The 17,711-nt window shown below is 40.4% G+C and overlaps 1 protein-coding gene across 1 annotated transcript; it reads right to left on the reverse strand.

Moving 5' to 3' along the window:
* Positions 1 to 953: 953 nt before the first annotated feature.
* Positions 954 to 17,020, reverse strand: CLDN1 (claudin 1). Its single transcript, XM_019946259.3, has 4 exons — positions 16,566 to 17,020; positions 7,689 to 7,853; positions 5,292 to 5,376; positions 954 to 3,583 (listed from the first exon to the last, which is right to left on the reverse strand). The coding sequence occupies exons 1-4, from the start codon at positions 16,786 to 16,788 to the stop codon at positions 3,421 to 3,423; spliced, it is 636 nt and encodes a 211-aa protein (XP_019801818.1). The 5' UTR covers positions 16,789 to 17,020; the 3' UTR covers positions 954 to 3,420.
* Positions 17,021 to 17,711: the final 691 nt, after the last annotated feature.

Raw genomic sequence — 17,711 nt, forward strand, 5'->3', positions numbered from 1 at the left:
TACCAGATTTTCCTAGTATTAACAACAGGCTTTAAAAGGTTGGAATGTGGGAATGGTATGGAGTTTTCCCTGGACCTGGGCACGGATGCACATAGAAAGTACTAATTGATGAGTAGGAGAAATGACATGGTTTGCAGGACAATGGCATCTATAAGGAGGAGCTCACACAGAGGGGGTGTCTACTTCGTATGACTGACAATCCAGGTTTTCTCTTAAGAGTACTTGTCAGGAGCACTTAGGAATTGTATTACCTCTCAAACTTCATGGGCCTGGACCCCTCCTCAGAAATTTAAATTCTGTAGAAAGAGTGGGGATTCTGATGCATCTGCTTAATTTAAAGGGACTGAGAATAATCTTAGTCTCTCACCCTTAAGGCTAATGTCCACATAGAGCTCCACATAGAGCTGCAATCCTTTGTTTACAAGCCTGTCTCTTTAATATGTAAATTGCTTACAGAGAGGTTACAACTAAGGCTTTATCAATTATTGATATTTTCAGATAATAGGTGAATGAGTTTCATCACTTGCTTTCCTAAGAAGTAGTTTTGGTAATAGCCATTACAAAAACAATAATGGATTTCTGGCTGTCCTTCTCTCTTCCAACTTGTGAGAAACACAACTGCCTTAAGCTTTCACGATGATTAACAGTTGGTGATTTTATCCCTTAGTCATTTATTGTAGCATGTCCCCTTTCTATGCATGGGGAAAATGAAGTAACGTCTCCTGACGTTCTCTTGTATCACCACCCTTGACGAGGAAAAGCATAGCTGGAGAGAAATAGGGCATTCCAGTGGGTGGAGCCACTCAAAAAGTTGACAGGTGGTGGTGCAGAGGCACCATAGCTCTTTTCTAGTAACACATGGTGAGTCAGATCCTATCCCGAGCCATCTCTTCTTCCAAGCATGGCAATCTTGAAATAAATGATTAAAAAAAAAACAACAAAAAAACCAAGGGTTTATTTTTATATTAAAAAAAACACAATTTATTGAAAAAGAGTAACACTTTATACAAGTTCCCATTACAAAACTCTAAAATACCTATTTGTCTGTTTCCAGGTATGGTAGCAGAGTACAAAAATATCAAAATTGGATAAATTTCGGTGTAACCATTCTGTTGGCCATTTTGGACTATAGATTTCAGAGTTTAGCAACTAGTAACCACATGTATTTATACTTGCCCATCATTAGGATCTATGTAGGTAGCAGAAGTTCTTTGAATTATACATTCTAGGAGCACAGACTTTCAGGTTTGGAAGACACACTAAAATTTACTAGGTTCAAATCATAGGATGCAGTCCTTTGGATAATTTCCCCTATATGGTTTCACTATGAGTTACATTCCCAAACTACCTATCCTAGCAGTGTTAGCTGCCAGCTAATAGCAATACCTCTGATAACATCGCATAACAGATATCCACCTTGTATACCCTCGCAAGTTACTAAAAGTAAAAAAATCTTCCATTCTTTGGTTTGCCAACATGTACACTTCTGTTTCACCCATTACATCTGCAAACTTGTCCTAGGTCAAGTCCGCATTCCTGAAAGGAGAAAAGCTTAGCCACAAAACGCATCAGGCCATAGTGACTGAAGAAAACTAAGACTGCCCCAGAATCCTTTTCACTTAGTAATCTGAAATTCACTTTAGTGTCTCATCACTCGAGAGGTTGGTTAAAGCAAGAAACCTATTGCTTACAGTTTGTCTCTTTTCAGTCATTTGAAAAGTAATCCAAAACCTATGCACTTAAATTCCTTAATTCTTTCCCTTAGTATAATACTTTTTACCTCACAAAATCACACTTACATGTATCCCATCTCACTGGATCCCCACAACAGCCCTGAGAGGTAGGCAGGTCAGGAAGTACAATCCTCTTTTTATAAGTGAAGCAGTAAATCTAGGGCAACCAAGTGCCCTGCCCAAACTCACACTGTAATTGAGAGCACCAAGACTCACATCAGGTCTCCAGACACCAAAGTCAACACCCTTCCCATTACATCATTTTGCTCGAGTGAAGGAGCATTTTCCACAGACTGGAAAACTAAGGGCAATTGTTAAAACGGAACAGAGCACCAACAGCATGGTGGCCACTGCTGAAAGGAAGGAAACGGGCCTGTGGAGAAAGGAAGGTGCCGAACGATGGGATGCCTGCGTGTAGGTTTGGTTCAATGACTTCTTAACAGACAATTTAGCAAACAGAGACACTACTTAGGCATATTTCATGTTCAAAGAATGAGCATAATATCAACTAATTAATACTTACACCGCTCTAGCAGCTGGTTAAGTATCATTATCTCAATTTCACAGATGGGAAAAGAGGAGAAAGATTAAGTGACCTGCTTACAGCTACAGAGAGAATATTTGTCATCAGGCTGTCACTACAGAAAGTCTAGCACTTCATTCAGACAAAAAGGTCATCCCTCTCTGGGACGAGGTAAACTATACGAGAAAACAATACAGTTTGAGGAAGGGGACAAGAAAAAGGTAGTTTGGGAGGATATACAACTGTGAATAAGTAGGTCAAAAAATTCAATCAATAGAACTGTGTCACAACACTTGGGAAAGAAGCACACAGCTCCTCAATGGGACAAATATTTTCAAAGCAAACAAGTGTGTTACAGGTCAGAGTACAGGGAGCATATGGGAAGGTCAACAGGAATATACCATCTGGTCACACAGAAAGATCTGCTCCCAAAACTCTGATCTGTAAGAGATTCTTACCGACTTTAGGAATTACACTGTAGGCATATAAACGTGTTATCAGAATCGAGAGTTAAGCCCAATCTCACAAAAAACAAAGTCATGAAGGATGACTGAATGGTAACAGAGCAAGCGCTATAAGATCATAGTAAAAAAAAAAAAGTATGATACAAACATATGAAAAGGGCACATGTGAAGAGCTGAAATAATTCATACTTGGTAAAGTAGGTCAGGTCTTCTGTGAAAGACATTAAAAGCTGATGAAGGAGGGTAAATGATATTTGACCTATTATATATGTATACATAAAGAAAGAAGAGAAGAATACCAAATAAACTACTTATTTAATCAATATAAATATATTTTTCTTTTTTTAGATATATTTTAAGAATGCTGGTACCAACATAATGAGGTTTTACTACCTAACTTTTTTATAGAAAAACATGTACATATCTATATATATTTAAGGAATGCCCTCTCCCCACATTTGAGATGATGACTCAGTGGGAAGCAGTAATACAAATAGAAAAGGCTTCCCTCTTATATTGAGGAAAGGAGATAAAATAAGACTATGTCATTTTTAGCAATGGGTATTTAACAAAATATGTTCTTTTGATAATACCACAGTTCAGACTACAATAGTCAAAATCTAAGACCTTAACGCCAATACAGTATTTCAATGTTCATTTTCTGATTGTTCCAACAGGGTTGTCTCCTTTGGCTTCTGTGTCACACGTAGTCTTTCCCACTGGAAGGTGCAGGTTTTGGATAGGGCCTTGGTGTTGGGTACGATGTTGCTTTCTGGGGACAGGAGCAGCAAAGTAGGGCACCTCCCAGAAGGCAGAGGGAAGCAGCAGCCCAGCCAGTGAAGAGAGCCTGACCAAATTCATACCTAAAAAGAAGAGACAATGTATTTCCTTAATCAGTGAATCACTGGAAACTTCTCTAATATAATTAAAGAATGAAATCAATATCACACTCATTATATTTTTTCTGCTGAAAAAAAATCCCCCATGATCCCTTTAAGTTCTGCGAAGTACTTTAAGGTTTGTGGACACACACACGAGCATGTTCACATTGCAGCTGTTGACAATTTGCAACAGTAGATCAGGCAATGTGGCATGCAACGCCAGGTTAATTATACAAATAGTTCCAAAGACTTTTTCATGTGTAGGAGACTTGTAAAGCATGTTTATATATACCTGGGAAGTCAGGTTTGGACAATGGTTCCTAGGCTAAAACTTAACAAGTCATGCTATCACCAAGTAGCAACCAAATTCTACAAAGAAACTGCTAGAGGGTGTTGGAGACAGAGTTTTCAATAGTCAATCACTGATAAGCACTGAAATCTGAAATTTATGGTTTTGTGAAAAAGACTTCTAATCAGCTCATAGATCATTCTAGGTTAAGTTGATCCAGGTGGATGTATGAAGCCATACTTCTGGGGAGAAGATCTGTGACTGATGGTGGACAATAAGGAGAGAGAAGGGCTGGATCTAGAGTTATAAGGCCTGAGTTTGAATTCTGATGCAAACTCTCAACTGCTAAACTGTGGGCCAGTAACTCCTCTTCTCAACCTCAGCTGCTGCTTCTCTTAAAGCAGGATGATTCCATCTGCCTCACTGGACTGCTTTCAGAATCATGTGAGACAATGTAAATAAGCGTACGGTGCCTAGTAATTTATCAAGTGCTTTCATATCCATTACTGGTAAAATTTTAGCCTACTGACCTCCAGCAGATTCTGTCCTTACAGTGTAGATCTTATGGGATGGGTCCCAACACAATCACTGCAGTATGTGTTCTCCTCTACGTGGGTGATTTTATACAAAGAAGCATACCTTATCTCTCCACCACTGGGATTTTTCATCCATTCGTCTTAGCGCTCAACAAACAATAATTACATCTTAACATTCTGACTCAGAATATAGTTATTTGGCTTTAAAGATGTGAACACAGTGAGACAAAGAGCCGTGTCTCTGATCAAAGGGTGTCATTACGTGAGAGCCAAGAGTCAGCCCTTTAACTTCCACAACTTGCAATATTAAGAAGGATGACCTTTCTAAAGTTATTTTTATGGTTGTGATGGAACACAATATTTCAAAGTGCTAACTTTTCTTTTTCATAAATAAATTGTTTTTTCATAAACAGGATTAAACCATTAGAAATGACATTATTTGTTAACCTCTACAGCAGTACTATTTTTGCAATCAGTCATAAATTGTGTTTAGTTACAAATAATCACAAGTGTTAAAAGTTTCAGAATACACTTCAAAAATAAAATTTCAAACACGTTGGTATCTTTATTCATCTTAAAAACATTTTTTAAATATGAAAAAAGGTCCAGCATACACTTGGAAAGTATACAGCTTAGAACTTTTCTACTTCGAAGTTCATTTTGTTATCAATACAGGCTGTTAAAGCAATGATCAGACTATTTTTAACATGAGGCACAGGCCATTCAAATTATTTTCAAGTTTGACAGAAGTTCCATAAAATTCTGGATAGCAAATCTGGGAAGCTACGGCACAAGCTGGACTTTGCAGAACACTAAAAGGGTATTTTCTCGGAGAACAAACTATTTTAGGAGTGAACAGCATTACCTGGCATTGACCGGGGTCATGGGGTCATAGAATTCTTGAACAATTCTATTGCCATACCATGCTGTGGCAACTAAAACAGCCAGACCTACAGAAATTCAAAACAAAAGACTGTTAATCACTATGGAACACTGAGCATAAATATACGGCTCATTAAATTTACAAGTATTTTACAAGAATTAAATCTCATCAATAGTGCTGACATTTTTAATTTAATCCATTTTAATTCAGACGACTTTAATTTAGGGAGATTAGAGGTTCAGACATGATTTATTCTAAGTATTCTCTTAAGACAGATGAAAATATTAGGTGGGAGTTAGGCATAGTTTATAATGTTCATGTCATTTTATTCACTTAGAGTTGAAGGTCACCGGCACAAACAACATTCTGTTGGAAATATTCAGCAGGTTCATGTCATTTAAGATCTCTTTCAAATATATTGTTATACATCACTGTGTTAGACTACTTTTGGTAAAACCAAAGTCCTTATTAGTAAAGCTAGTCACTTACAATACAAAAGGGAAGATGAAAACCCTTCTACATTCTCCTTGACCAAAACTCAAAATTCACATTTCTTTATTTTTTTTTTTTTTTTTTTTGCGGTACACGGGCCTCTCACTGTCGTGGTCTCTCCTGTTGCGGAGTACAGGCTCCGGACGCGCAGGCTCAGTGGCCATGGCTCACGGGCCCAGCCACTCCGCGGCAGGTGGGATCTTCCCAGACCACCGGGGCACGAACCCGTGTCCCCTGCATCGGCAGGCGGACTCTCAACCACTGCGCCACCAGGGAAGCCCTAAAATTCACATTTCTGAAGAATCAAAATGAAAGTAAATAGCTAGATAGCAGGAACGAGTAGGACCTGTCTCAGAGTGCACTAGATCACCTGAACTCCTACAGCCTCACTGGCCAGCTGTGCCAGGTCTTGCCATGAGATTCGCTGTAGTGCCACATCAGATCAATATGTGCTGAACACTCACTTTCTCATGCCTTTCACATTTCAGTAAGGCCAGAGAAACTACTTAGTCAAAATAACCCACTCTACCATTCATAAGAAGTATACAACACCTTGATTTTTCTTATCCAAAGAAATTAAATAACTTCTTTTTATAGCCATTCTAAAAATTCATCAATTTAGACTGATTAAATATTTCTATGCTACCCCCTCTGCTCCCTTCCTCCTACAAAAAAAGTGGTCCAACATAATTGCCTCTAATACTTGAGAGAAAACACCATTGCTTTGGCTGCTCAAGCAGACCGTGCAAGTGCTGTAGAACTTGCACGCCTCACGCCCTAGGAAGTCCCTGAGACCGGGGAAGTGATGTACCGGAGTTACAAGAAGGCAAGCGGAGGAAGGGTCCTACACAGTAAGTGCATTCACAGCCTGTGATGTAAAATCAAACTGTTGGGAATAAAATGCTATCTAGGATTAATTTGAATAAACTTTAACCAAACCTTTAGCAAAGCCGCAGGCACTCTTCCTTCATTATTGATGAAATCCACATACTTTTGTTAAAGAGAAAATGAAAAAAAAGTCTAATTCTAGTGTTTCCTAGTGGTAGATTATATCACTGGTGTTGTTACTAGTATATATAATAGTCTATTGTTTTATATATAAACACAATCTTATTTAATATAAACCTTATTATAAGGCTTTACAAGTGACCTGTCCATGTCTTCTTCTGGCTTTCATTTTCTCAAAGGTCACATATCAACACTTGAATAAAGCAATACATACACATTCATTTTCTATGGAAAATGTAATCTCACTCTTTTGTCAAGGTTTTTTTCCAAGGCCTTTCTCTATTGTTTTCTTTCTTAACTCATTTACTCTTATTCCTTACCATTCCAACATTTCGCCTCCATTCCAACTGACCTTTCTCTTCACTGATCTGTGGGTACCACCTGTTTATTCTGGAGTCAGATCTGCCCACGTGGAATGATGCCCTCATTTTCCTCCAATAATCCCAGTCTCATTCATTCCTCACACACCCGTATGATTGACACATTCTTTATGTTCTCTCTCACCATTCCCCATCTTTCCCACATAGCATCGGAAGAGACACTACAGAAATTTTCTGAATTACACAGAATTGTTCCTCAGTGTTTGCTAGATAGAAAAATCTCTCTTCACCTGGGGAGAATGTTTCTACCAACCAGTTGGCCCCTGAAACCTCAAGGAATAGACCTGTCCACTGTGAATACAGATTTTCATTCGGTTCCTATTTGAGAATGTGAAACTCAAATGGACTTAAGGTTCCTATGTCTTCAGATTTTAAAGGAAGTGAATTCAATCGATTCAAGTGCCACAAATCCACCATAATCTCAGGAAAGCAAAAACTATACCTTAACCCATGTCAGAGAGAGTTTAATAAGGTCTAAGGGGGACAGGGCCTCTCTTACCTGAAATAAGAAAGATCACGCCCCCAATGACAGCCATCCGCATCTTCTGTGCCTCGTTGTCTTCCAGGCACTTCATACACTTCATGCCGATAGTGGCCACAAAGATGGCTACTAGTCCCAGCAGGATGCCAATCACCATCAAGGCACGGGTTGCTTGCAGAGTGCCTGACAGAAAACATTTTAGAACATGTAAAAATCACGCCTAGACCAACAAGAGAAGAGTGGTAGAAGACCAAGTATATTTCAATGTTGTATGGAAGAGAGAAAATCTAACCAGGAGTCAGGAGACTCTGCTTCTAGGGATGTTTCTGCAGGTAACCAACACAGTTTCTTCTCCAGAAAAACAAATACCTGGCTGAATGATGAATAAGAATTCCTCCAGCTCTAACAGTTTATGTTTTCAACATTAAACTCAAAATCCTCTGAAAAAATAATTAATGATTTGGTTGAATAGGTTTAGCTGAACTAATACATTTTTAATCCTTACTAATGGAGTTTTTAATTCTGAAATAACAATCATATGTGTTATCCTTAATGTTAAAGCATTTATAATTAAAATGGTTTACAATATATCTTGGTAATAGTCAATAGCTTTATACTCCACTCATCAAGCTGCAGAAAATCTGGGTGGGTGAACTTGGAAGACAACTAGTGAATTTCTCATAGATTATCATGGCTGGATAAGCAACACTTGTATCTCCAGTGATGCGGGTGGGGTGGGAGATATGAACACCATTTTTTTAGAACAAAACATAATAGCCTTTGAGATGTTATTTTGGAACATAGCAGGTTTATATTCGGAGATATCACCAGTTTTTAAAACTATTTAAACTGCTATATTGTAAAATAGCAGATAATTCAATGTAGTATTTCTCAGGATTCCACTAATTTTCTAATTTCCTGTTATTGTCATTGGCATACTAAGTCACGATCAAATAGATAGGGCCAAGTTTGAGATTATGCCAGTAAGTATCTTAAAGAGTAAAAAGGTGATACCATCACTGTGGCGTAAAGACACACAGACTTTCAAAGAAAAAAGAGCTGAAACTACGCTGGTTAGATGAGTTTGATTAATTCTATCTTTATTTCCTCCTTCAAATAAAGATCATTATCTCTTTAACAGTGTTAACAGGTGACAAGTCTTTTTGCATATATAAATATTTACATTGTAACTAAGCATGCTATCTTGGGTGAGCTACTTATTATTCTTTGGGACCATCTTTTTATTATGTAAAGTGTGAATGACAGTTATCTCTAAGGAGAAGTTGGAACAATTAACTTCTTGATGGTCTTCAAAAGTGGCTGACATAGGGCTTCCCTGGTGGCACAGTGGTTGAGAGTCCTCCTGCCAATGCAGGGGACACGGGTTCGTGCCCCGGTCCGGGAAGATCCCACATGCCGTGGAGCGGCTGGGCCCGTAAGACATGGCCGCTGAGCCTGCGCGTCCGGAGCCTGTGCTCCGCAACGGGAGAGGCCACAACAGTGAGAGGCCCGTGTACCGCAAAAAAAAAAAAAAAAAAGTGGCTGACATCATGGAAAGGTTTTATATCTCACTCTCTATTGAGACCTAGGCTCAGGGTCAGTATTTTCAGGGTTGAGAACCTAGGCTACAAATCATAAAGACTAAAGATTTCTAAAACTTCAATTTTAAATTGTTAATTTTTCCATCCTTGCCATAACCAGGCAATCTATGATAAAATCATAGTAACCACTTTCTGAAAGTATCAAAGGCATTTTTTTTAACTGCATTTGAGAGATATTTTGGAAGTCAAGATAAATTTTTACTTGATTCAATTAAAATCAAATCATAGGCACTTCCATGCTCCCCTCATAGATCTACTTCCCCATGAATGTGTGTGTGCAAGTGTGCACCCTACCCACACACTTACTGTAAGATTCCAGGGTGGTACAAGAACTCCTGAATCAAAACACAGGTTTCACGGACCATGGGTTTGTGACACTTCTTCCTTGGAATCACAAACCATACTGTTGCATGAAGAGGAAAATACTAAGGACTCCACAGTTATGGTGTGTCCTTCCTTTTGGTTTACCGACAGTTTTTGCAAAGACAGTCATTACTTAGAAGGAAAATAAAAAATAACTAAGCTCTTATACATAACACAGATTTCAGATTTGGTCCTAAGTTCCACTTAGAAGGAAAGCATTTCAAGCAAACAACACTGGAAGAGGAGATACTGAAAGTCACAATGATCCACGTGGAGGACAGGGGGACCACCTGTCCATTTGCCAAGGACTCTCTCAGTTTTAAAGCTACAAGTCCTGACTCCTGAGAAGGTCTTCAACCCTGGACAAACTGGCAAAGCTAGTCACTACTGGAGGATGGTAGGGTGTAAAAGTAAAATGAGGTGGGTTAGCAAGGTAGGCAGAAGGCATTTATCATGTAAGACTTTGCAAGCTAGGGGAAGGGGTTTGGAGTTTATTCTAAGTGTGATCAGAAGTCACTGGAGGGTCTTAAAGAAGAGGTGACAAGATTTTTACTCTCTGTCTTCATATGATAGCCCTTCAAGTACGTATAGCCCCTTACATCTCTCACCACCTTTTGCTTTGTTTGTCCATTAAGCTCAGTTTTCCAACCCTTTATTCACCACTGTGGTTGCTTTCTCTGATCTCGAAGTTTTCTACTTTGTTCGAGTTATAGGGCCCCAAACCAGACCCAGCTTCTATAATCATTCTGATCTGTGCTTCATGTGAAAACAGCAGGCCACCAGCCCAGCAGGTCTAAGCACTTGGATCACAAGGTTTACTCTTCACGAGGAGTCTGCTGGACCTCAATCTCCTGAGTCAGGCTTGTATAAAACCACCCAGGCAGGGAGCGTACATGGATCAACCACTCCAGGGCTCCACCTGCACTCGTCTGGAATTATCTCATTTTCACTGTCTTCATTTCTAAGTTTGTTCCCCTTTCAGTTCTCAAAGAAAGCACATTTAATTCATGCCCCATTTTACTCGTTCCACTACTTTTACAAAATTTCTAAGGGGGAAGGGACAGATATTTTGTTCCGTGTGCTACAAACCCTAGTATGTTTTATTTCTTTATAGAACAATGTATCATTTTCATAACACACAAAAAATCATGGAGAAAATGGGGGAAAAACCTATACTCAGGAATCATGTCAACCATATAGAGCAAGGGGATCATGTTTTGTTTTGAAAAATATGACAAAGCAATAGTGTTATTTTGTGAAGCAATTTTTTTTTTTCATTTACGTCCTGGTATCCACTGACTTAGGAAATGTCACAAAATCTCATCTTGCATCACTGGAGACGTCTGGATGAATTCTTAACTATAGTGATATGGGGGGGGGAAATGTAAAAAATACAAAAAAAAGGCTGAGAATCATAACAGCATGAAAACTCACTAGTTGGGCGTATGTAATGGTGAATTACAGATCAAAGTAAGCAAGTGTTGTATTACAAGTTATGAGGGTTTTATGTGCAGATAGAATCTAAACTGCACAGTTTTAAGCTGGAACCATATGAATCCTTCAAATTAACGTCTTATGGAAGCCTTTTAAGTCAGAGATCTAAAATATGTAATTGTGAGCTCCTTGATGACTTGGCCAAATATTTGTTCATATTTCCATCCAAAGCACTAAGAACAGTACCTGGCAAGCTTCATGGATTACTCAATCTGTGTTCAGTGAATTTAAATTTGAACATGGCTTTATCCTTTAAAAATTCTACTATGATAGGTAAAAATACTCTTTTGTGTTAAGCTTCATCTTTGAAATAATACTGAGAAACGCCTTCCTAGAAAGCCTCAGAATACTAAAATCTTGCTACATAAAGCCAGATCTAGTTTAGATCATTAAAAGCTAGAAACTCCTCTAGGGCGAAAAAATTCATACTTTTTGTTTAACCCAATATAATTTTTAAAAATTTTCTAAATTATGCATCTAATTAGCTTCCAAGATGAAGTTTTCTTCTGGTGGAACAATCATCAGTAGGGCAGAGAAGTTGAGAAATATTTGAAAGCTGCAAAGTATTTTAGACTAGACAGATACAGTCTTGAACTATTATCTCTGAGTTGACCTGATCGGCTCAGATCTAGAAGCAAATATGTTCCTTTCTGGCCCACTAAATTTGCAGATACCTCTACAATATTATTATCAGCGACTAAAGAAGTTGTCTTTGGAGCAAACATTCAACAAGTTACACTATTTATCCTCATCATTATCAGCAGTACACGGAGAAGGCAGTCTTTTAATTATATTATACTTAGCTAGACTGATAATCTTGAGATTAAAGACTCCTTAAGGAGTTCTTACCACTTGCAACCTGAAAGTATAATTTGAAAACATACTTACAAAGATCTCTACTTATGAGACAAGAAATGAGTTAGAAGTTACTGATCTACTACAGTGAAGTTAATCAACATAAGCGTAGAAAGACAAGCATAGACAAGTCAGTGGAATGTTTTTTTCTAAAGCTTTTCTAAAGCTTTACTATACAAGTAGCAAGATCTCCTTTAACTACGTGACGTTGTTCATGCTGTTTACTAGCCATATTACTCTATTATTACCCTATGATTATATATCATAAACAAAGTAGATTTTAGTTATGTCTCTATCCTCACACAGTCTCTCTTTGCATCAGTAGTTCCTTAATAAGTATTAGGCAAATAAATAAACTGACCACTGGCTGACTAGAACAAAAATCCTCTTCTCTCCTCTGCAATTAAAGGAACTCATCACAGAGTGTCACAGAACTATACTCCCATGACTTCTTCCCTTATTAAACTGCTCACTTTTGCTCAAGTTCAAAGTTTCTCAAGAGTCCTCATTGTTAGCATTTCCATTTGATTGACTATGAACTGGTGGCCGTTGGATGTGACCTTAGGACTCCAGCACAGTCAATAACTGTGGTCTGGGAAGAGACAGGGCTCACCACTTTTTCAGGATGTGCCAAGCAGTTTTGCTACCTTGTTTGTTTCTTAGAGAAATTGCCTCATGATTAAATGTACGCTTCCATGTTACCTCTGTGCCTCTTACTCATCACTCCAATCAAGGGAACCTAAACCATGCCCCTTGCCTGTTTCTACTCCATCACTGCAGTTATTAACAAAGAATGTTGGCACTGGAAGGAATCAACATTTGCATCTTACCAATCTTCTTAGCTGCATTTCTAGGAACACGGATAGGGCCTGGCTCATGTTTGTCGAATGGATGAATGAGTCATGGATTCAGCTCCCCATTCCTCCTACTCTGCCCTATTTCATAAGCGGGGAAACTACAGCCCAGAGAAATTGAGTGGATCACCACTATAAACATGGCTAGTTAGTGCAAGACCAGGGTAAGAATTGAGTACTCAAGCCTGGCTTTGGGTTTTGACTGTCATCATTCCAAAAGTCAGAACTAATTCTTGAAACGGATCTGAACACAAATGGCCCCTTAAACACTCTTGGTTCAGCAGGCATAATGCAGTCTAGGGAAGTGTAAGCGGGTGCCCTCCTCTGCCTGTGCTTCAAAGACTGTCCAAGTCAGTGATTTTGTTCTTTGATTGAGCGTAACATGATGGTGAGAGTGCTGGGAAACTTCACCCACAACCAGTACTTATTAAAGCACACCAACACACATGTGGATTCATGCAAAGCAAGTTGAACAGCCTAGAGGAACTTATAAACAAATTACAGAATCCCAAGGCTAGATGAGACTTAGAGAAAGTCTAGCCTAACCTCCCATTTGTCTGGGACTTGGATTTTTCCCTACAACATTCCTTCAAAACGCTTACTTATTCCTCTGCTTTCACACCTCCCACCATGCAACCTCCTGGGGCAACCCAGTCTTTGGACAGCTCTAGCTATTAAAGTCAAGCCAGAAGAAGCAATTAACTAAGCACATGAAATAGGCACTAGCTTGCCAAAAGTTTGAGAATTGGATCAAAACAAGGCAAGATGTACAGTTTAATCAAGAAAAGTTGACTGCAACTCTATCTGACACTCTTTTTTGTATATTCCAACTATCAGTCATCAATGTCAATAAACATCCATCCTTGGATGGAAGTGAAACTGTCTCAACCATAGTAAAACCACAATCCACGGTATAAGATTTGTTTCCCCAGGAAGTTCCCCAGTTACATTTTCATAAACTGCTTTCCATTTTCACAAACTGCTTTCCTTGTTCTTGGAAAGATACAACCCTGGCTGTATCTCCTTTCGTATATTGGCTTATGCACACCGTATCCCTATAGACACGGTCATGTTCTTTTTACAGCTGAAACTAATTAGAGAAAGGGAATAAGGGATTTGAACATATCTAGCGCTACAACCTTGATAAATCCCAGAATCTCGGCCCTAAGTTGCCAAATGGGCTCCACTGGCAAAAAGAACAAGGTACAATTTCAAGAAACTTCTAGCTAAGCTTTTTACCTAAAAGCACTTTGTGGAACACAACTTGTTACAAGGAACACTGTTTATACGTACAGATAATCCTGTTCACCTCTAGATGTCACAGAACTATACCAAAACCAGCCAATGAATCACCTCCCCAGCTCTCTACATCAGGTGGGTGTGAGCACAGCTGTCCAGGTAGAGAAATGGAGACAGGTAGGTTCTCTGGCCTCCATCCAAAGACATCTAGTTAGTTACTGGCAGGTTGGAGAGGGTACAAATGAGTCAAGTTTCCTTCTGGGAATCAGTTTTGAGAGAAAGGCCTCCGCCCCACCTTCAATAAACTCTGGCTTTAACGAAAATGAAAAGAAATCTGATCTGGAGTTTAAAAAAATTCATCAGGAAGAGATCTCCAAAATGTGTATGGGGTAGAGGGAAGGTATTGTTTAGATCTGCTACAGCTTTAAAAACTGTAACAGCTACATTAATTAGGAATAAGTGAAAATAAAACATTTTAACACATTATCATGAGTAGGGATGACCTGTCTGAGTATTGACAACATGGATCAATCTGATTTCATTTGGTCCTTTAAGGCAGTTAACAGGAAACCTATTTAAACGTGTAGAAAATGAACTATTTTGATCAGAGGAATCAGAGACCTCTCTGGAATTGCCCTTAGAATGGTCTCCATCTGCCAATTCCTCAACATGACATGTCTGATACAATTCCTTACATGTATTTATCCATCCATGGGTAGATTCAATGATAATATAAAGGCGTGTACCTAATATACTCCTTATGTTTGGCATAGAAGAATCCTAATACGGTAACTTTGAAAAGCTGAAATGACAACACTGAAAAAACTACTGTATGTACACTGACTCACCAAATTCCAGAGGTACTCAAGCGGTTTAAACAGATTTGGCACAGATTTAACAACTCTAAAGTATATAGCTTTTGACTAAACCACACGCAGGAGGTGGACAAAACAACTGAAGTAAAGTTGAGCGATGACAACACTGCTTACCGTCAGCACACAAAGGGGACTTGTGGGCAGGCTTGCCTGTCTAGGCAAAGACTAAGGAAGCTTTTCTTCGATTTAGTCCAAGTGCATGACAGACACAAGGTTCAGGACAACTAATGTAATATCTCAAGGAAGATACTCCAGCCATGAATTGTTATTACCTAAGTAAGTGGGAATTTAATGAGTTTCTGACAAGACACTCAAAAGCTTTTATTTTTAAAAAAAATGAAAGGAAAAAATTCCTGTCGTCTTTCCACCGTCTTTAGGACTATTTCTCTCTATATAATCCTTTCCAACCCGACAGAGTAAGAAGCCAATATCCATTACACAGAAATTCCTTTGTGGAAGGCAGAAACTCAAGAGAAGACCCGCCCTCGCTCTCCTGAACGCTGAGCTCATCAGCTGTGTCTCCTTTGTGGCATTTGTCTTCAGTGGCTCCATTCTTCCCTTCATATTATGAAAGGAGGTTATTTAGAACTTCTCTTTGTTGTCATCCTTCTTCCACCTGCCACCCACCTTCACTTTCTAAAATAACATTATACAATCTGCCTCTTCTGAACACTCTTGGCCTGAAAGCTAAACCCTCTGGAGAATCTTAAGAGGCTTCTTCAAGGGACTTCCCTGGTCATCCAGTGGGTAAGACTCTGCGGTCCCCCCCAACGCAGGGGGCCAGGGTTCGATCCCTGGTCAGGGAACTAGATCCCACATGCATGCCGCAACTAAAAGTCCTCATGCCACAACTAGGAGCCAGCATGTCACAACGAAGACCCCTCGTGCAGAGACTAAGACCTGGAGCAAGCAAAAAAAAAAAAAAAAAAAAAAAAATTACAATTGCTCCTTTATTTAAAAAAAAAAAGAGAGTCACGCCAGGGGATGCATACGGGCTTCCTCACACTTAGTGGCTCTTAAAAGTCAAAAGAATCAAAAGATTCAAACTCAGATGAGTAGAAGACATTAGGTTGGGACATTGCATGTAGGAATGTGATTTCTCCTATGAAAACCCACAGTAAAGATAGACTGAGAAAAAAAAAATCCTACATAATAACTTTGGGATTATCTATTTAATTTTACAAACTGGAGAAGCTACCAGTCTCCAAACTTTTCAAGGCATATCATTTTCTTGACCCAACTCTACAGTTCTTCAATTTTCACAGAATCTGAGAATGTCCAGGAGAGGCCTAAGAGCTCAAGTTAGAGTTTGGCCTTCACTCACTCCATCACCTCCCCAGTCGTGGGCATGTAAGATGAAACCACACCTACAGAAAAGTGTCACCCAGGGTGTCAGAGGAAAAACAAGAGCTTAGGTCTGGGCCTCCCCTTCCCCAAGCCACAGGTCTCTCTCACTTCCTCACGGCAGAGCACATGATCAGAAGACTTGATCCACTGAAGGTTGATAGACATGTAATCACGCAACAGGGTCGTTTGGTAGCTACTACTCCAAAACGGAGCCACTGGGGGGTTGAGTCCCTGGGTCACAGCTGCGGTAGTAGGGAGTGCACTCACTGTTCAGATTCAGCAAGGAGTCGAAGATTTTGCACTGGATCTGCCCGGTGCTCTGCGACACGCAGGACATCCACAGCCCCTCGTAGATGGCCTGGGCCGTCACGATGTTGTCGCCAGCGTAGGAGTAAATCCTCCACTGGGGCAGCGCCGTGCTGACGATGGAGCCAATCCAGCCCAGGAAAGCCAGGATGAAGCCCAGCAGCTGCAGCCCCGCGTTGGCCATGGCTCGCTCGGGCTCCCGCACCGGCTTGGGGGCGGCCGGTGCACAAGCGGGAGTTTGCAGGTGCACCCCGGGACTCCCGGGGGTGGCGGAGCTGCGCGGAGGAAGTTACTGCGGGACTGCGTTACTGCGGACCCTGCGTCGCCGCTGGAGAAGCTCTGGGTCCGGGTCCGGGGTGGAGCTGGAGTTGGTAGGCGAGAAGCAGCAGCTACTTCGGGGACGGGACTGAGACGCCGAGCCGCTGGGCGCCGCGATTTAAAGCAGCCCCGCCCCGGCCGGCCCGGCCGCCGCGCAGCTCCCCCTGGCGGTTTCGGGGCGGCTTACGGGGAAGCGAGAGGGAGAGTGGGAGCTCGCGATGGCCCACGCGGCCGTGGCCGGAAGGTCCCGCCCCCTAAGGGGGGACAGGCCGAGGAAGAGCAGGAGCGCAGTGTTCCCGAGCTCGCTTCCTTTCTTTTCTCCCCTAGCTCTTTTCCTCTGTTGGCCTTCCCAGGCTTTCCATTCATTCAATCTACGTTTATCCAAAAATGACTCCGTATGTCTAAACAGTAAAAACGCATAAAGATGAAAAATAGAGACCTTAAGGGGCGCAGTTTCATTTTCAACTTTTTTCCACTATCTGATTAAAAGACATTTCCTATCTCTCTCCACCCCTCTTCCCTCCCTCACACACACTTACCTCCCTTCGGTTCAGCCTCCTTCTCCTCCTTTCCTCCCTCTGCCCCCTTCTTCCCTTCAAGATCTCTCCTAGAATCATATTTTTGCAAGGGTTGTAAGCAATCTTTATACTTTATTGATTGGGAAACTGAGACCCAGAGAAAAAAACGTGATTTCCATAAGCTCACACAGCAAGTTAGTAGCATATGCAGTACTTGGTTCCCAGCCCACTCTACTTTCTAACTACTTCTCAGCTTGACCAAAATATATGT

The sequence above is a fragment of the Tursiops truncatus genome, chromosome 4 (assembly GCF_011762595.2).
Source record: "Tursiops truncatus isolate mTurTru1 chromosome 4, mTurTru1.mat.Y, whole genome shotgun sequence".
Lineage (NCBI taxonomy): Eukaryota > Metazoa > Chordata > Mammalia > Artiodactyla > Delphinidae > Tursiops > Tursiops truncatus.